The 19,296-nt window shown below is 49.7% G+C and overlaps 7 protein-coding genes across 7 annotated transcripts; 2 read left to right on the forward strand and 5 right to left on the reverse strand.

The window, feature by feature from the left end:
- Nucleotides 1–587: 587 nt before the first annotated feature.
- FPOAC1_011791 (uncharacterized protein) lies at nucleotides 588–955 on the forward strand (the record flags this gene model as incomplete). Its single annotated transcript, XM_044856158.1, has 2 exons — nucleotides 588–780; nucleotides 852–955. 2 exons carry the CDS (start codon nucleotides 588–590, stop codon nucleotides 953–955), a joined length of 297 nt encoding a protein of 98 aa, XP_044703471.1.
- A 577-nt stretch (nucleotides 956–1,532) lies between these two features.
- FPOAC1_011792 (uncharacterized protein) lies at nucleotides 1,533–3,315 on the reverse strand (the record flags this gene model as incomplete). The annotated part of the gene is made up of 2 exons (XM_044856159.1): nucleotides 1,533–3,024; nucleotides 3,083–3,315. The coding sequence occupies 2 exons, from the start codon at nucleotides 3,313–3,315 to the stop codon at nucleotides 1,533–1,535; spliced, it is 1,725 nt and encodes a 574-aa protein (XP_044703472.1).
- A 1,204-nt stretch (nucleotides 3,316–4,519) lies between these two features.
- On the reverse strand, nucleotides 4,520–6,385 carry LPD1 (dihydrolipoamide dehydrogenase precursor; the record flags this gene model as incomplete). The annotated part of the gene is made up of 5 exons (XM_044856160.1): nucleotides 4,520–5,137; nucleotides 5,188–5,892; nucleotides 5,973–6,052; nucleotides 6,121–6,185; nucleotides 6,327–6,385. 5 exons carry the CDS (start codon nucleotides 6,383–6,385, stop codon nucleotides 4,520–4,522), a joined length of 1,527 nt encoding a protein of 508 aa, XP_044703473.1.
- A 951-nt stretch (nucleotides 6,386–7,336) lies between these two features.
- FPOAC1_011794 (uncharacterized protein) lies at nucleotides 7,337–9,931 on the reverse strand (the record flags this gene model as incomplete). Its single annotated transcript, XM_044856161.1, has 1 exon — nucleotides 7,337–9,931. The coding sequence occupies one exon, from the start codon at nucleotides 9,929–9,931 to the stop codon at nucleotides 7,337–7,339; it is 2,595 nt and encodes an 864-aa protein (XP_044703474.1).
- A 532-nt stretch (nucleotides 9,932–10,463) lies between these two features.
- On the forward strand, nucleotides 10,464–10,975 carry FPOAC1_011795 (uncharacterized protein; the record flags this gene model as incomplete). Its single annotated transcript, XM_044856162.1, has 3 exons — nucleotides 10,464–10,493; nucleotides 10,570–10,648; nucleotides 10,698–10,975. The coding sequence occupies 3 exons, from the start codon at nucleotides 10,464–10,466 to the stop codon at nucleotides 10,973–10,975; spliced, it is 387 nt and encodes a 128-aa protein (XP_044703475.1).
- Nucleotides 10,976–11,339: 364 nt separating this feature from the next.
- Nucleotides 11,340–11,982, reverse strand: FPOAC1_011796 (uncharacterized protein; the record flags this gene model as incomplete). Its single annotated transcript, XM_044856163.1, has 2 exons — nucleotides 11,340–11,565; nucleotides 11,624–11,982. 2 exons carry the CDS (start codon nucleotides 11,980–11,982, stop codon nucleotides 11,340–11,342), a joined length of 585 nt encoding a protein of 194 aa, XP_044703476.1.
- Nucleotides 11,983–14,044: 2,062 nt separating this feature from the next.
- On the reverse strand, nucleotides 14,045–17,231 carry FPOAC1_011797 (uncharacterized protein; the record flags this gene model as incomplete). The annotated part of the gene is made up of 10 exons (XM_044856164.1): nucleotides 14,045–14,329; nucleotides 14,385–14,821; nucleotides 14,892–14,943; nucleotides 14,999–15,160; nucleotides 15,216–15,309; nucleotides 15,361–15,368; nucleotides 15,493–15,545; nucleotides 15,606–15,939; nucleotides 16,469–16,494; nucleotides 17,228–17,231. 10 exons carry the CDS (start codon nucleotides 17,229–17,231, stop codon nucleotides 14,045–14,047), a joined length of 1,455 nt encoding a protein of 484 aa, XP_044703477.1.
- Nucleotides 17,232–19,296: the final 2,065 nt, after the last annotated feature.

Here is a 19,296-nt window from a genome sequence, read left to right on the forward strand (position 1 = left end):
CTCGGGATGTAGACTACCTAACCTAGTTGCCCAGCAATAGCAGCCTGAATAGAGGTAAATGCACCAAGAGATGTGCGATGAGAAGGAAGGGTTAGGTAGGTAGGTAGTTTGAATGCCGTCGTCGTCGTCGTGGGAATTAGGTTCCAAGTGGTCGTGGTTGGTTCGTTTGAGATGGAGCAGGGGATCTGACTAGCACGCACTGTACGGTAACTTGAGCAGGGAAGGAGGAAAGCGACCAACCCCCCCACTAATGCCCCACGAGTGAGTAACTCCCACCTCCATGACCTTGTACTCCGTGCTTGTGATCTGACGTACGAAAGCGTCCAAGGTCAGTCAGGTTAGTAGGTACTAACTTAGAGAGAGCTGCCTTTTTAAAAACTTTTGTACTTTATTACAAAACATGTGCTTTGTTTTATTCACAAAGGCTGTATGCAGTAGGATCGAGAAGTAGATGATATCAAGACGGTCTTGTGCTTTGTCTTGATTTGGTAATCTTGGTTCGCGTCGCATTCTCATAGACCGAAGCACTCTACGGATAGGCTTGTGTTAAACCCTGTTCTGTCACCATTTCCGCCCTCAAAAAAACAATGCCATTTCGAGAACATGCACTGATGAAATGTCCTTCTCGTAATCTGTGCACGCCCACGAATAAAGAGCTTTCATACCCTTGGCCCCTCATCATACCTCGTGCGACCTATCGCCGTCACCCAACTGCCACCGCTAGCCCATGTGATAGGCGGCAAGTCCGGTTCACGCGCTCAGTGTTAGGCTTCAGCGAAGGTAGGTCACATCCGTCCATCAATCTTCAGAAGCAAAACACTGGCATAATCACCAAGTAACTATGTGGCCAGGCTCACTACGATCCTGGAAACAACGCTTGTCAGACTGCAAGACTACCTCTACAAGGGGCTATCGAAAAACTCCACCTCAGGTCAGCCAAAACCATAAAAATTAATAACGTAGATATAGCAGCTTGACTTGAATCGCATAACTGGCTCACTAGACTCGCTTCCTGTACCCTTGATAACCATGTTTTTGATATCTTAACGGTCTAATCAGTGTTGATATTCTTAACCAGCCTACTAAAGTCCCAATAGACAAGGTTGACTCCAAAGCGCTGTTTGCACAAGCACGATTGCTGAACCTGGAATTCCAGATGGCCCAGCAAGAAACCCGATGCCCGTCGGTCATACTGTAAATCGTACAAGCAAGGCACATCTCACACTCAAGTCTCACGACTCCGGACTTTATAAGTTTCGAGGCTACGACCTGCACATGGATTGTCTCGTATAATCAAAGCTTTCTTCCAAGCTAGGCTACAATCACGCTTTACGGTAGACATGCACCTCAACATCTGAGACCGAATCACCATCACTGACCGGCATGGTAGTACGAAACTATTCATTGACTCGTCAATCTATCTAGAATCGGTAGGCCATCGACTTGTTCTATCCAGGACATTTGAGGACATCGCAGGCGTGGAAGAGTCCAGGTATATTCAACAGTGGAAAGGCGGGTTTACCATGTTGTATCTAGTGGCGAGAAAGATCGCCATTCTGGATTGATTGCTGGCATTTGGCAAGAATGGCCGCTTGCCGGGAAACCTCGGCTAGTCTTCCAATCACTTGCTGGTTACCGTTGGCGAACCCGTAAAGAGCGTAAGGGATGTTGACTTCGTTACAAAAGTCCTGAACGAGTTTCTGTGTGGCACGCAGGTTATGACGAGGCACACGGGGAAAGAGATGGTGAATGACTTGGAACTGCAGGCCACCATGGAAGAAATCAAGCCACTCAGGGCAATCGATGTCCATGGTCGTTCGAAGCTGTCTCTGAGGAAAGGACTCCTGGGGCCCCAACTCAACAGTGCTCATCGCGAAGTGAGACAGCACAATCTGAACATGCAGGGGTGACGCAGTAATATTGCTTATCATGACAAAGTAGAACCGAGTCCAGTTGTCTGGAAGCATGTTGTAGACGAGGCCATAACCGAACCACGTCCAAAAGAAGACCTGTCCGGTGATTTCAAGCCACCAAATAGCCAGCGCAGGGCCCTTCTTGGGACCTCGACCCATGAGAAGAAAGTCCCAAGATAGCCGGTAGAGGTTGAAACGGGCAAGAGAAAGCAGGGGATAGTAGGTCCAGGCCTGAATTCTTAGAAGCAACTTAGCCACAGCGTCATAAGACATTACTCGTTCGTAGTATGTCGACCTCAGGCTGCCGAGCAGACGGTGGGAAACGGCAAAAAGAGGCATGTGCTCAATATCAGGGTCATGTTCCGGGGCGTTAGTAACAACGTGGTGCACGTTGTGATTCCGCTTCCACCAACCTATTGACAGGCCTCCTATGAAGTCGGCGATAAGAGCTCCAATGCAAGAGTCGATGAGGTAGTTATGGGTTATACCCATATGGCCAGCATCATGAACAGTGAATGACAGTTGATGCCAAAGGGCGCCCAATAGGAAAGCGCTGACGGCATACCACTCATAGTGTAGACAGACCGCTGAGCTGATAGCCAATGCGATGTAGCGAAGGAATTCAATTCCATAAGCTTTGTAGTTACAGTCGTAATGTCCAGAATCGTAAACTTTTTGGTGAAGCTCGCGGTATTTGGCAGCGATTCTAGCTTGTGTATCTTTGTCAGGAGGAGGGTATTTGTCAAGATCGAGGCTGATATGTTGACGAGTGATTGTATCCAGGTACGACATGCCGTCCATCTCAGGCTCATCCAAACTGGAGGCAGATGATACCGAAGGTGCTCGTGCCCCGCCCTTTTTCTTGTTATCCCCCTTTCTCTGCCGAATGTCTTCTGCACCTTCCTCGTCGAATACCGGGGATGGAACACGAGTCGATGGCACACTTGAGTCTTGATCCTTGCTGGAATTGCCCTCTAAATTGGCTCGTTCGATCTCTTCCCGCGTACGATAGTCGCCGCCTTGGATAGGGGGTAGCAAGTTCTCCCAAGTACCTTCGACTCGACCTATGCGATAGCGCAGTACGTGCTGTCGAGTTTCGTAACTGTGAAGGCTGCATAAGCACCGTTAGTATTGTCCACGTGTTCATTTGTTTGCTTAAGCCAACTTACGCATCAATTTCGTCCGAGGCGTCTTTACCAACGAGGTGAAGCATGGCCTTATCGCCACCTGGATGGTATGGCATCCAGGCATCCATCTTGATTACTTGGTTGTGAAAGACAGTGATATGCTTGCCTTCGGCAATCAGAGCCTCTACATCATCTCGAGACATGAGCTTTGGTGTTTTTTCCGGCGCGCTGCCAGCCGTGGGCGGCAGGCCCGTAACAACAGAGATACGCGCCATAGCGATGGTTCAATGCCAGAAGAAGAGAAAACTGACAAACAGTCAACAGACAAAAAAAGATTGTGTTGGGACTGCACAGCAAAGTTGTCCAGGGTTAGGGAGGCTCAGCAAAGGAGAAAGGATCGGTAAAGATTAGAAAGATCTAGTTGGAGGGTTGAGTAGATGAGATAGTAAAGAATCAAGGGCGAATCAAACCCAATTCAATTCACCGCATCTTATAAAGGGTCATTGAAAGGACTGTATGCTGCTTTATCAGACCAACAGTGGTGGAGTTAGGGAATCGGGAATGCAGCTGGTGGCATGGATGTATGGATATTTCTATGGAACTTCAAAAATGTGGCTCGATCTTCTACCACAATGACGGGGCGCTAGGGGGAAGCGCGGGTCCGGTACTCGGGGCTTTGATCTACCCCGCCACTACTTAGTACCTAACGTTAGGTACTCTGGTACTGAGTAGTAGGTAGGTACCTAAGTTACTGGTATTTGCATAGGATCTATCTTGGAGGTGAAACTGAGTTAGACAAACAAAAAGAGCCCTGGTCGGAAATGAACTGATGTTGAGAACCCACGCTCAAGGACTGCTGAAAGAACCTGGCAGACCCTACATTGACTTGCGAGTTAGCATGCTCGTATGTGAGGTGAACAGAAAAAATAATCGGCTTTCGAATTCGTATTCGAACTCCTTGCTGCCAGAAGGTCTCCCGGATTGAAGTAACTTTAACTCTACCTTTGACAGTTCTCACCATGACAACCGCATAAGCTTGTTCCCTTTCCGAGGTTCGTTCATGCAGAGTATCATCCCAGATTTTATGAACAGAAGTAGTTACAATTCTATCGTTGTTTGCTCTTCACCCATTTAAGACTCAACCAACAACATTCGGGCGCACGCCACGCATCTTGCCGTGTAGTTTCCATTCATCATGCTTGAAGACAGAAATAATTACTAGTTTACACTACCCAGAGTCCGAGACGCCCCGGGCTCTATCCCGTTCGCACTATCCTTGCGAGGCCTCTTGGTGACCCTGTGTGATATTTTAGGTATGTCCTTAGCGACTAGAGACACTCTTTTCAAGTCGATGTAGTAAAGAGTGTCTGCTCCTGATCGCAAGAAGCACAGAAGAGACCTACTGCTGCCGAACCGACACATTTGAAGCGGTTGGCGCGCAGCAACCTATCCAACTAATCTCGACCGCTCAAGCATTGCTTAGTAGTGAATGGCCTTGGCGTGAGTGGCCATGGCAGCCTCCTTGAAAGCCTCGGCGAGTGTGGGGTGGGCGTGGCAAGTTCGGGCAATGTCCTCGCTAGAAGCACCGTATTCGAGGGCCAGAGTGCCCTCAGCAATCATCTCACCGGCGTTGGGGCCGATGATGTGGACTCCGAGAATACGGTCGGTCTCGGGATCAGCAAGCATCTTGACCATACCCTCAGTGTCGAGATTGGTCTTGGCTCGGGAGTTGGCGGCGAAAGGGAAGCTTCCTACTCGGTAGGGGATGTTCTGGTTCTTGAGGTCCTGCTCGCTCTGACCAACCCAAGCAACCTCGGGGTGAGTATACATGACTGAGGGAATGGCGCCATAGTTGACGTGGCCGTATCCCTTCTTGATGTACTCAACAACAGCAACGGCCTCCTCCTCAGCCTTGTGAGCAAGCATAGGACCAAAGGTGCAGTCGCCAACACATCGGATGTGGGGGATCTTGGTTCGGTACTCGGAGTCGATCACGACACGGCCACGGTCGTCAGCCTCGAGGCCAATGTTCTCGAGGCCAAGGCCAGCGGTGTAGGGTCGTCGACCAATAGCAACGAGGACAACATCAGACTCGATCTGTAAATTTGTTAGTGCCAGTTGCACAGGTCAGAGTATCATACACATACAGACTCGGACTTGCCACCCTTAGCGGAGTCAATCTCGAGCTTGACCTTGTCGCCAGACTTGTCACCGCTAACAACCTTGGTGTTGAGCTTGAACTCGAGACCCTGCTTCTTGAGGATCTTTTGAGTGTTCTTGGCGATCTCAGAGTCCATGCCGGGGCCACCAATTTGGCCGAGGAACTCAACAATAGTGACCTTGGATCCGAGTCGCGACCAGACGGAGGCCATCTCGAGACCGATAATACCACCACCAATGACGGTCATGGTCTTGGGGACCTCCTCAAGGGCAATAGCACCAGTGCTGGTAATGACGCGCTTCTCGTCAATCTCAAGACCAGGGAAAGGAGTAGCCTCAGATCCAGTAGCAATCAGAATGTTCTTACCACGAACACTAGTCTCACCGCCCTCGTTGAGATCAACCTTGACCTCGTGCTCGTTGACGAAAGAGCCAGCACCCTTGATGTACTCAACTCCATTCTTCTTGAAGAGGTACTCAATACCCTTGGTAAGACCAGAGACGGAAGTCTCCTTGGCCTTCATGAAGTTGGCCAAGTTAAGCTTGACATCGCCAACCTCGATACCGCGGTGCTTGGTGTCGTGGAGAATCTGGTGGTAAAGATGCGAGTTGTTGAGAAGGGACTTTGAAGGAATGCAACCGACGTTTAAGCAAGTACCGCCGAGAGAGCCACGCTTCTCAATGCAAGTGACCTATTCGTGAAAGATCTTGTCAGAAAACTGCACATGAAGCCAATTTCCGGAATTACTGATTTTGGGGTAGTGAAACAAACCTTCATGCCCTCTTGTCCAGCCTTGATAGCGGCAACGTAGCCAGCAACGCCACCACCGATGACAACGAGATCTTTCTCCTCTATATATCGAATTTCGAGTCAGCGGGTTGTACGGGGTTGTACTCCGATGAGCTCGGGGGCAACATACCAGCTGCAGAGGCATATCCGCGGCTCCATCGCGACAGCGAAGGGGAAGCGACGACGCTGGGGAGCCTAGGAAATAAGAAAATGAAGTGTTAGTTGACGAGCCATTTTTTTTCGTTAATGACGGACTGGCTGGATCCAACCGAATCGGACTGAGTGTAAAGCAATTCTCCAGATCAACCGTCGCAAAGCGCATAGCAATAAACTTACGTAGACCTCTGGAAGGCAGGACGAGCAATAGCTCGTGATATTAAGCGACTGGAAAGCATGATGGGGGGTTGTGTGGAAGTGCAATTGGGGACACACAGATTGTGGAGTGGAAGGGGGAGGACGAGGTAGAAAAAGTCGACGAGAGGCAAGGGTGAGGTTGAGGTTGAGGCGTTACGTTACCGCAACAAAGCTCGCCCGTCTCAAGACTAAAATAACCTAGAGCACAGGGCAATTATCCAGTAGACTGCAGTCTACAGCAGAAGCATCCATTCGGACAGGGCCTCTCGGCAAAGACTCACCCGCCTGCCCCATACTACATAACCCGGGTTCATCAGGTAATGTTTTTCCTGAGGGTCACCCGATACCTTGACACGATTGGCTTTCTTTTTGGTGAGGGAGCCACACGCGTAGCGTCCTGGGTGACCTTCACCTGTAGCGCGTGCCTTGTAGGAAGGAGTTTTGCTAGGCATCGTTAGAAAACCGCCCCTTAGTTCTGGCGTACCAAAATAAATGGCCTAAACTCGTAGCCTAGATAGCATAAAGTGATCTACTTATTTCGTCTTCTCTGTTCCAAGCCGCCAAGTATCTTGATACCCTGAGACCCTCCTGGAAATATATCTCCGGATAACAAACAGCACTCTTACCATCTTCTAGAACCACGGTTCATGCTAGTTCATGCCTGCAGTTCGGGCACATCGTCCCAACCAACCTTGGAACACTCCCCAATGTCGCGCCGTCCGTATTAAACACCTCCGAGATCCCGGCGTGTCCCGTTCCTACCCGTCTCGGACTTCAATTGCCTACGAGATGCCGACGTCACGGAAGATAAGACCTGATCACGGAGCAAATGACCGACTCGCCGGGATGTTTGACAACACAAAACATTTAGTCGTCTTGAGTTGGGACAGAGGCTATTAGAAAGACGCAATAGCATTATTGCCCCCGGGTATTTCTATGACCAGTTGTCTATTCACCAAGCATATCTCTATGGCCTGCTTTAAATTCCTGTCCTAGATCTCTATGGCTGCAGGCCGTACAAGAATCTGCGCCTTCTCGCAAACGCCCTCCAGCTTCTTTAATTCTTTAGCACTGATCAACTTCGTCTTCCGGATCTTCTTGCGCAACATCCAATGGATTCCGGCAGCCAAGCCTGGCAACTCTCGCGCTGGACCAAATATCTTCTCCAGCCTAATGTTCTCCTCGGAACTTTTGTTCTTGGTACGACACTCCTTAAGAAGTGCAATGATGAATAATTGCACAAACATTGACGCCCAGTGGTTTGCCTCGGGTAGTTCCAGGGGTTTGAGGATGGCGATGGTTAATGTGCTATCAGCAACAAGGGCCGCATAGAATTTGGCCACGTTGGTGATCCGCCTCTCATCTTTCATACGTTCAGCGTCGGCTGTCTCATCTTCTTCAGGGGCTTCTCCAAACATGGATTCTCCAAGACTCCTGAAAATCTTCCACAGCCGATCCTGAATGGCGAATCTGATTCTGCTGTTAAGCAGGCATGCCTTTCCTCCTACAAGAGCATAGTAGGGATTGTACTGCATTTCGCTACCTGCACACTGAACTAACACAGTTGCTAGAGCCAGTTGATCATCCTTCTTGAGTTTCAGGTTGATGAATTGCCTATAGGCGTGTTCGAAATTTGATGCGGTCATCAAGGCTGTGAAGATGGCAATCTGTGCTGTTCCGTTCAGACCTTGGGCTCGAGCCTTTTTAGGGTAATCGGGTAACACGATATCCATGTCTTCGTGATCGCTTATCTCGGTATCGGATGCACGCCCTTTCTTACTCTTGTCCATCAAGGTGTTTGGCACACTGGCACTTGGTAACCACCACTGGCCCCGTGTTTCGGCCTCCTCAATATCTATCAAGCCCACGGCCAAAGGGGAGAGGCCATTGAGTCGGCGCGCTTGAGACTTGAGTTCAACAAGTCGTTTCTTCATACGCTGCACATGCTCTGAGACAACTGTAAAGTCCAGACCCCGAGCCTTGCGCTTGCCCTTTGTAAGATCCGTGATCGTCTCAACCATGAATTTCGTGCGAGCAGAGACGTTATTAAACCCCACCTTTGAAACAGATTGGTTAAGTACGCCCGAAACGTGCTTTAGTGTTCGCTCGTCATCTTGTTTCAGTATTCGACCAGCCATACGGCAAATGCGCAGAAGAAGTTCTACGTTGATCTCATTGAGATCGCTCAGAAGCCTTTCCATGTAGTCGAATATGATTTTGCAGGTAACAACTTCAAACACGTAAAGCTGCGTGAGCAGTGTCAGGATATTCGACGCCTCCTTTTGGATGGCTGACTCGGCGTTGAGTTCCTTGCTGGCTTGCTCATAATGACTTCCAAAGTTTTCCACGATGCGGCGAACTAGGACCGAACCAAAACTCGATCCAACTAGTCTGTATGTAGCAGCCGCAAAGCCACCGGTAAGTACAAAGAATTGATCCGGCAAGGTTTCAGGCTTGCAAATCTGAGCCATGATCGCGTCCGTAATGGCGTCTGACACATCACCACGAGCGTTGTTTTGATAGAGTTCTTCGATAGACTTGACAATAGACAGGATATTTGCATCTGTGAGACGATTGATTAAACCCTGTACTTGTTTCCGTAGTCGACTTATGCGTTCCGCTTCTGAGCCTGCAGTCTTTCGTAACGAGGGGGGAACATATTTCGCAACCGGAACTCCAGCAGTAGGCGCCACATAAGGATTTTCTCTTTGCCGTGGTTCGGCGGGCTTGCTGCTTGCAGCACCATCGTCGCCGTCGTCGTCAAAACCATCGAATGATTTGTCATTGAAGTCGCTAACATCATCCTCATTCTCATCCACTGAGTCCAGATCGTCATCTTCCTCTGCGGACCCTTCACCCAGGTCCGAGCCGTCCTCCTTACGGCTCTTGGACCGGATTTGAGTTTCAGTTGTCTTCCTTCGTTTCGATGCCAGCCAGTCATCATATTCGCTCTTTCTCTTGGTATTCTCGTTGTCGTTGTCACTCGACGCCTCTTCACCACTAAGGTCGCCCATAAGGTCGCCCAAGCCGTCCTCCTTGAAAGATTGGGGCAGTGATTTCCGCCCCTTCTTGATGCCTAGTTTCCGCTCAAAAGCCTCGATCTCGGCATCATCTTGGGCGAGTTTTTCCTGTACAGCCTTTGAAACGCCCTTGTTGGTGCTTGTAGGTGGTGATGCCATTTCTATATCGCCTTCGTCTTCGTCTTCGTCCTCATTCTCATCCATGAGGTCATTCAGATCATCATCATCATCATCATCATCATCATCTAAGGACATGCCTCCAGTGTGATCGTCCTCGTCCTCTTCATCTTCGCTGATTTTCTTAGAAGGCCTTGGCTGAGGCTTCTTAACTGGCGGGTTTCTTTGCGGGCCACTCAATTTCCTTTGGGCATGGTTTGTTGGCTGTGATCGCTCGTGGGCTGACCTTGCGTATGTATGAGACTTCTTCTGCACTCGCTGTGCCTTTCGCTGCTCTTTTCGTGTGAGTTGACCGGGCTTAGGTCGCCCGTTTTTTGAAGGTTTGTATTCTGGAACATCCAATCCCATCCGCTTGAAAAGCTTCTGCTGAAGCTCTGGAGCGGATGTCATCTTTCTGGGGGATATGGCAGAGAAAAGGCGCTCCTGATGCGCCCAGAGTAAAATATGTATGTCAAAACTGGAATTTTAAGTAGCGATCTGGTAAATGTTTGACAACGGTTAGCCCTATTTGGGCAGGCGGTTAGCAGAATGCTTTGCGTTTCTGGTGATATTCTTGCGACAATGTGTCGCAAACAGAAGAATGAGGTCTTATTAAAAATAATAAAAAAACTTTGAAGAACTCTTCAGTTTGACTTTTAAAAACTCTCCTTCTGTTGCTATTAGCGAAAAGAAGGTGATAAAAAAAAGTTCAAGGTATTATAATTTGACCGGCAGAAACCATGATTGGTAGACTCAATTAGGCGGTCGCATAAAACCCTGACCGCCTGTCATATCGGGATTAGTTCATGCTTTAGCAGCCACAATTTGCTACGCCACACTGAAACCCCCAATGTTGGCTGCTCAACTCGTTCCCGCCTGACACTCATTCATCTCTTAACAAACACATTAACTCATTGGCTCCAGCTCACATCTCGGAATCAATATGGCGGACTCACATATGAGCCATGACGAGGTATGCAATCCCTCCACTTGTATTTGTGAAAAAAGTACTCGCCCTTGCAAAGAATACATTCCTGACGTGATGATAGTTCTTCGCCAAGCTGGGTGAGCTCTTCAGTTATCGCAAGGGTAGCGACCATGGCTCCATCTACCTGAGCCAAAAACGACGTACGTGGAGGTTTCTGGGTACTGAATATCCCTACTAAATGCGTTTCAGTTGTCTATGGTCAAGATATTCCCAAGCCCTCAGAAGAAGAACCATCGCCAGATATCAATCCTGGCAAACCTTTACCCCTCATCGTCAAGGCAACAAACGGCAAGGGTAAGAGAGACCGTTCTAAAAAAGTCAAACTGTCTACAGTTGTGAACCCCGAAGATTTGGAGGCATTTTACGTGCGGTATGCCGATGTGTGCAAGGCAGGTATGACAGCCCTGAAGCCAAGAGACAGGAGCAAGAAGAAGGCGAAAGCCAAGAAAAAGAAGGCTACAGCATGATTTAAGCCCAAAGTTCGGGGCGAGGGTTGAGAGATTGAGGTTATGTGATCAATTAATGAATTATTATCCTACCTACTGGGTACCAGAAAAGTCAACCCCTAGGAAGCATGAAAGAATAAATAACCTAAGAGTACCTATGGCCCAAACAGCGCAACTCGACCTACTAATCTCATCCACTCCTGCTTCAATCAACCTTTCCGATACTCTAAGGTCTGCACAATCTCCCATCTAATCATGAAACCAACGACTATTAATTTCCGATACCGAAAAAAATGGCAAGCAGAGGGAAGCGGACACCAGTTTAAGTTCTATGAAAACATGGGCTTATCGCGGTGTGTGAAGTGCGGAGGAGGGGCTCAAGCCTCTAGCAGACTCTGCCAGTGTTGAGCTGTCCTCGGAAAGCGCCAGGGACAGCAAGGCTGGAGTGGGAGTCGGCGAAGAACTTCGCGGGGTTCTTTTCGATCTCGGCGACGGTGAAGCCAACGCCGCTGTCCTCTCCGTCCACCATAACGCCGGTGCGGAAGGGGCCCTGAAGGCAGCCGACAGCGTTGCGGCTCTTCTCGTCGCCAACGGGGTTAGGGAAGGCAATTCTGGGTTAACGGTTAGCCACGCCTCATGAAATGTTCCAATTACCATGCATAGACTTACCGAGGAGGTCCGGACTCGCCCTTGGGAGCCTCGTGGATGTGAGTGGCCGTGTTGGCGGGAGACTGGTAGTCTCCACGGAATCCGTAGAGAGTGATGTTGTAGCAAATAATGTCCTCGTGGGAGTTGATGCCGAATTTGAAGAGGCCCTTACTTCCCTTGAGACCGCCAGTGAACTCGTTGTCGGCGTTCACGACCTGGTCAGGGGTGGCAACAACCTCCCAGGTAGAAGTGAAGGTGAAGGGGACGTTGCTGCTCTTGGGCTTGAGAAGGCCAAGGACGCGCTTCTCATGCTCCATGTCAGGTGTGGGAGAAGTGGCGGCAAGGGTGCTGAGGGCAACGGCGAGGAGAGAGAACTTCATATTTGCTTTAGAGTAGAGGTGCGAGTATCAGCGACGAGTAGGAGGTGAGTGGAGTGTGCAGTTGCTATGTGGAGGAAGTGATGAGAGTGATGAGAGTAAGAAATCTGAGGTAACAGCTGCTACTTTATAGAATCCTTGATGGTCAAGACATCTTGGCGGTTCGCCAGAGATTTTATCACAACGTCATCACATCGGTTTTCCAAAGCATCACGAAGCCTTTCTCGGGGATCCTGTACACGGCAACTTACACCAAGGATTCCAGCTAACAAGTCGCCAAGCCTGAATAGTCTGGTGTGCAGGGTACGTCAAGGTAATTAAAACATGTAGGGAGCTATTATTCAGGTATTTGTTTGCCTGCAGATAGAGTATAGACCTGATCATCCCTTACCGGAGTGTCCAAGTGACGCTCGCAATTTGACTTACCAAGAGCTTCCAACATAAGCTAGCACAACCATAGCCACCCTACAAACGATGCCAAGGCTCCTTAGTCAATACAATGCCAAACAAAAACTGTACGTACGTAGCGAGCTTACTAGCCCTGGGTATAGCCTTCTTACGTATGATCGTGTAGATATGGTTGCACATTGTTCTGAACCGAAATGATTTGGCGATAACATCAATCATCAGCCAAGGACTCGCCATTGTGGGACATCACATCTCCCGAGATGACAATACTGCTCTTTTACATAAGGTATTACTCTTGGAAAGAAGCAAACTTGCCAAGTCTACTTGGTATCAAGAAGGAGGGGATCTACAAATGTGCCAATTCCCGGCACGGGGTGATCAACAAGACAAGCTTATTTCGAAGCTTAAACAGAGCCGCTTCTTATTGGTTTATCTGGGTCAAAAGGGTAATTACGCGGCACAAGAAGGCACTTGCCAAATACCTACCCTAATATGGTATCAGACAAGGGAGCTCAGTCTTGACAGAGGAATGACTATAAGCTTGGCAGATGTCGATCAAAAAGGTCCTTGGGGTACGGCAATTCAAACATCCGGCTTGGTACACTGTGGTATCCATCAAAGACAAGATGCAACTGGTTCTTCCTTTTTTTGCTTCTCGTATGAGATACACTAGCACATTTATCAGAACTTACAAACTCACACAGCGTTCCTGTTGTGATTGCCGTGCGCCGAAAACTATCGGACCTTTACTTTTGCGCACGATTGTCTCGGCATTACTCATCATAATCGAGGCTGATGACCACTACCTAAGACATCGCATTATTTCCAGGCCTATGAAAAGACACATTACCGAGAGCTTCACTTTCCATGCTATGATCAACATCTATGATGTCAATGTATCGACTGCGGAGGCAACCGAGGAGGAGCTTCAGTTGCTCTGTTCTCAGACAGCTCGCCACGATTCCTCATCCTGACCTTTCATCTCACAAAACATGCGACAAAATCAGGTCAGATTACTCCCAAACGCCAATGTTCATCTTCCAATCATGAGGAACATTTGCCTTCACTGATATCGTCGCTTAAACAGCGAACTGACGGCGTTGCCCCAAGATGCTACACGCATGTTCGTACGAATCCTACGTCTTTCCCTTCACCAAAACCACCTGCCATTGTTCATCTTAAAAACCTTCGCATGATTACTCGAGATACATTCTAAGTAGAGCCGTGCAGTCTCCTATGAGGCTGCCAGCCCGAGCAGTTATCCCCTCCTCCATTGACACAATCGCAACCTTGTCCATATAACCGCTCGCCTTGGTTGGGGCATGGGAATGAGACAAGTCGGTGCTGTTTGGTAAGCCCGTAATAACATCCCTGTCGCCCTGAGTTCCTCGGCCTATTAGAGGATAAAACGTCGGTTCATCATCATCAATGATGATATCGACCGCATACACGTGCATGAAGATTCCACCGCCGATATCCTCCAGCTTTTGCTGCTCATGTGAAAAAAAAACCGAAAAGAAACAGAAAAGAAACAAGCCAATATAAAAGGAAAAGATGAGGAAGAGGGATAAGTAATCCCCCTAGGTAGAAGGTTGACCATGATCGACAGAACATTGCTGTATGAATCCCAAGTTCAGTATACATGATCACACCTCTCCTACATAATCTGATCCTGAGTCAAGCCACCATGAGGATCTGTGTCCATGACGTCGTTTCCGCCTTGGTTGAGGTACTTCACGAAGCTCAAGTTGAGGGGGCGACCGCCGTATTGATAGCCCTGGAACTTGGTAATGGCAGTCTCAGCGGTCTCGGCTGAGTCAAAGCGAACGACGCCAGTGCCACGGGAGCGACCGCTGGGCTCATACTGGATCTCGGCTTGCTCGACCTTACCGATGGTGGTGAATAGCTCGACCAAGTCATCGTTACTTGTCGACCAGGGCAGCTGTGCGTTGAGTTAGTAGTGACTCGTGCCTACATAACGTGGGGAATAGCCTTACGTTGCGAACATAGATGACCTCTCCTCTATCACCCCCGGCCGTGGCGTAATCAGTGAAGGGATTAGGAGGGACGGAGCTGGCAGGAGGCTCAAAGCCGGGTCCACCAGGGGCACCTCCGCCGAATCCTCCACGACCGAAGCCGCCTCCAAAACCACCACGTCCACCGCCGAAGCCGCCGCGACCACCGAATCCTCCACCGAATCCTCCGCGCATGCCACCACCGAAGCCACCTCGGCCACCGAAGCCCATGCCGGGTCCACTTCCGGCGTAGCGGTCTTCACGAACCTCGATAACACGGCCTTGCCAATCGTAGCCATTAAACTGCGCAATGGCGTTGCGGGCATCGTCGGGGCTCTCGAAGACAACAATACCAGATCCCTTGGGACGACCATCAGGTCCGATATGGACGTCGGCTCGAATTACTGCGCCGTTTCGAGCTATGTGACAGTTAGACTCCAGTCCCAACGGGTCCTGGGTTCAGAAAGAAGGCGGGGGGCCAATACGTACCAGCTTGACGGAACAAGTCTTTGAGATCCTGCCAGCCTACGTTGAAGGGAAGCTACTGCACGTCAACTCTTGTTCATCGCATTCACACAAACCGGGGTTGAACAAACGTTGGCCACATAGATCTGGCGGCCGCCGCCACCAGGAGCACCACCGCTGGGAGCAACACCGCCATATGCAGGGTTGAAATGGCCGGGCATGCCGCCGCCGCCGCCGAAGCCGCCGCGATTGCCGCCAGTGGCTCCAATAAACCGAGGCTCAGCCTCACGGTCCTTGTGTTTTTGTCAGCGTGGTGCCTCTGCATGACTTGCGGATGTTGTTACTTACCTCACGCACGTAGACTAGACGACCCATGAGATTCTGGTTGCTCAGTTGGGCAACAGCCGCTTGGGCTTGCTCCCGTGTCGCATATTCCACAATTCTGTAGAGCTGTCAGTCAGGTTCGAAGAGGCTCGAATAGAAATCGACTTACCCGCATCCCTACAATTAACCCAGGACAACGTCCCACCCGTCAACCCAACCGTCCATAAGTGCTAGAGGGAATGAAGAACCACAAAGGAAAGCCTGCCAAGGGAAAAGAAAAAAATCATGCGATGAAGCCCACCTTCGACATTCCGTTGGGAAGCAAGAGCACGTCGGCAAAGAGCACCTCTCCAGCTATACCATTTCGTCAGTCCCATGTGTTCCACCTGCGTTCCGCGGCGTTGAAAGCCTCACCCTGTCTCATGAAGTCCTTGAGATGGTGCCACTTGACATCGTACGAGAGGTTGCCGACGTAGACTCGGCGGTCCTGTTGGGACGATTCGCGAATGTTGTTCATCATTTGTTCTCGAGCAACGGCTCGTTCTTCGTAAGATCGGTGAGGGGCCTGTCCACCGTATCCTGCACTTGGTCCTCCACCTGATGCGCCTGTGCTAGTCATGGGCGAGCGATCACGGTTTCTTCGATAGTCGTCCCGACTTCCTGATCGGCTACGGGGGGAGTAGGAGCGGCGTCGGTGTGACCTTTCGGGGCTTCTTGAGCGTCTGCGGGGAGATCGTGACCTCTCACGCTGGAGATTGTTAGCTGGGCGAAGCACAAGTGAAGAAGCCATATCAAAAGCTTAATTTCGTCAAGTGAACGCCAATAGTGTGCAGAATGAGGGGTATTGTGAACTGAGATGTTCCGGGTAAAACAAGGTTGCGAGCGCAAATGGAGTTGATTCACTGCCCGCCGCTGTTGCTGCCACTGTCAACGCATTGCCCGTTTGTAAAAATAAACGAGCAGTGCTAAGCAGTGACTTTACTCGGCAGCTGTCTGTGGGCACATAGAAAAACAGGAAGCAACAACCAAGATGCGCCGCGACAACCGGTCTCGGGGCAATGGAGTTGTCGAGAGCTCCTTCCAGATATTCAAGTTGCGCTCGGGTTTCTTGAGAAAGCGGGGGAGGAGCAAAGGCCGCAAGCCGATCTGGCGCGGGGGGGCGCACAAACTCGGCATGGCGACAGAGCATTTGCGCAGAAGAGAAGCAACAACATCAACAGACAAGTGCGGTTGAATGGCGAAGTTGGGGAAAGCCAGGAATGAATCACTTTACTTACGGGTCGATAAGTATCACCGGAATCAGCTATAGAAAGGTGAGCGTCAGAATCGGACAAGTCAGGAAAGAATAGAACCTCTGCGAAAGATGCGCAATAATGAAAAAAGGTGAGGGAGAGGAAAAGTGTTTGAAGTAACAGGGAGTAATGGTAGCTTAGTTGAGGTAGGCAGAGAGGTCAACCTCTTTAGTGGAGGGGTGGTAGCAGAGCCGGGTGGACCTTGGCGGGAGATGCAGGTAAGGGGGCTCGATAATGCAATGCAGTGAATGGATGGGGAAGGACGATGCGAGGAAGAGACGACTGGAAGGGCTTTGTTGGAGTGGAATGGGGGATGCCCGAGACTGCATCAAGCAAGAAGTGGTATCACATTGATTGATGAAGACACTCCAAGGAGTGGGATCGCATGCGCAGATACAACAATGCAAGACACAGCAGCAACAGGCAAGCTCAGGATCTGTTGTGTTCGGGCTTTGGGAACCAAAAGACTCAGATCATGGCTTGAATTGGGCTCAGCATGGCCCGGGAGAAGATGGATGTGCTAGGGCTGGGCAACTACAGTAGAGTCGCCGAGCCTCGAGGAGCCTTCGAGGACGACAATGGACACTGCAAGATCAAAACAACAAAAGACCGGCACACATGTTGCCTCGCAGACGCGTGAGTGTATGGCTAGCCATCACAGTATACCTAACAAGTAGCAACTGCTGCGGCCCATGGGAAGAAACTAGAAACAGAGGAACCAAGCGAGAGATATTATCAACATACCCATTGTGTGATTGTTGTTCAGTCGCGTGTGTAATACGTTTTGTCTGTGTTTCTGTCTGGATGTACAGAAAGAAATGTCCCTTTTGGTTGGGGTGGGTGTCCTTGTCGCGTAATAAGGTAGATTGGTAGGTATTGTGAGCGACGAGTGACGGGTGCGAGTTCGGGCAGCAGATGAACTGGCGCGACCAGTTTCTAGGAAGGGTAGGTCGCGGCGGAGGGGAGCGGAGACGGGCCGTAGGTGTCCACGTTTCGTAGTGGAATATTATGAGACCAAGCGATCGATGAGCCGAAGATAGGTTACTATGGGGGTGACGAATGCGTAGGCAGTCAAGATGTCGTTACTGGAGGCTAATAAAAGTGCCTGGACAGCAGGGCCTAAACAAGACAAGCCACGAACAGGATCCACGGACGGTCAACCAGCTACGGTTATCGAATAAAAATTGCAAGCAAGCACCCAGGAAGGACTATGCAGGCCACAAATGAATCACAGTTCACTTGCGTGGGCTGGATATGTAGGCTTGGCTTGACTGGGCTGGGCTGAAAAGGGTCTCGGCGTGCGGCGTGGTGGTACAGTACCAGATACCAACGTCGGGGAATTGGTTGGTCGGGTTGGTCGACTTTTTTCTTTCGCCAGGGACGGGAGAGTGTCGGCTTCTGGGCGCTTTCAAGGGGGTTTGAAAAGACGACAGCGATGGGAGGATGATGGTTGAGGAAGTCTGTGGCTCTTTAGTGCTGACTGTCAAGGTTCTTCTCACTCCCTCTTCTTGTGTCGTAAAAAGAAAAAGAACGCGTTGGGCAAGAAATGAGGATGGACCAGGCGACGAATAAGGACACGGGACCGGGGTAAGACCAGGGACACAGGGCAGGACCGGGACGTGATGGGATCCACTCTAAAGCTTACTGGACATGAGCATGATAACACGAGGTGCCATGAAAGTTACGTTGCCAGTCTACTGTATACAGTACAGCCCACAATGTCAAAGTCAGGACTACTGTAGCAGTATTATTGACTTGCAGCACATGAGTTTCGGGGCTCTAACCTGGGCAGGTCTGCGTGGCTACGTCTCTACGTGTGCTTACTGGTTTTATGGCCCCAGGTATAATCATCTTGTTCTTCTATGTCAGTCGAAATTATATCATACTACTGGTTCGAAACCACATATACTAGCATTGAGAATCGAAACTCCTCAGCTCTCGGAGGACATTGCTTCAACAGCTATTATCCTCAACGGGTATTGAAAGGGCCAGAGGTCCAGTTCTGCAAGGTGCTGGGATTGTTGTCTTGTACTGGTGCAGATGACTGCTGGTACCTTCGCCTACACTCTTTCAGGTCAAGTAACATAGCGTTAGTTATGCACTACCACAGGATATCAAAGCACTCATCTAATTATGTATTGTCTGCCATGGTTCAGTTTTGGTAGATAAATTTGTTTATGCAATGCTTGCCTACCTGCCTAGCAATAGCGTCAATCCAGCGTAAAATGTCTCTCCTTGAGCGATTATTGGACTGTTTTACTGTGTGTGCCAAAATACACTAATAAAGTACCAGGGACAAGGGAGAGGCGAATTCAACAACAGCTCATGGTTCTGTCGTGTTGGGTAATTGTTGATTCCAGGCTTATTATTAATCTCCGGATCTGCAGCTTAGTTAGATCCATTACAGTCCTTACTGCGCACTCACACCATACGGTGTCTGTTACGCAAGAATGAAAGGGACTTGCCAATTTCTTTCGCAGGGCTGAATTGAGACCGATGTGTTTTTTCAACGACATGTTCCCACCACTGACTGCCTCGCCAAATCTACGGAAACGAAGTCTATGAGATGCCGGCATAAACTCACTCTACCTGTACTTTTCTGCAGTGTCACCAAAACCAGAACCCACACAAAAATGGGTGAAACCTGCTATCCGCCGAACAGTCTACCGAAACGATTTCGAAACTGTGTCTAGGTATTCAAGCATCAGAAGTGCAGCTGAATGTATGCAATGAGAGCCGTGATTGGTTTGTGTGACATCTCGATTCTCTCACTGCGCACAGAGAGATTGATTGTTACACAACAGCTATCGCTG

The sequence above is a fragment of the Fusarium poae genome, chromosome 4 (genome assembly GCF_019609905.1).
Source record: "Fusarium poae strain DAOMC 252244 chromosome 4, whole genome shotgun sequence".
Lineage (NCBI taxonomy): Eukaryota > Fungi > Ascomycota > Sordariomycetes > Hypocreales > Nectriaceae > Fusarium > Fusarium poae.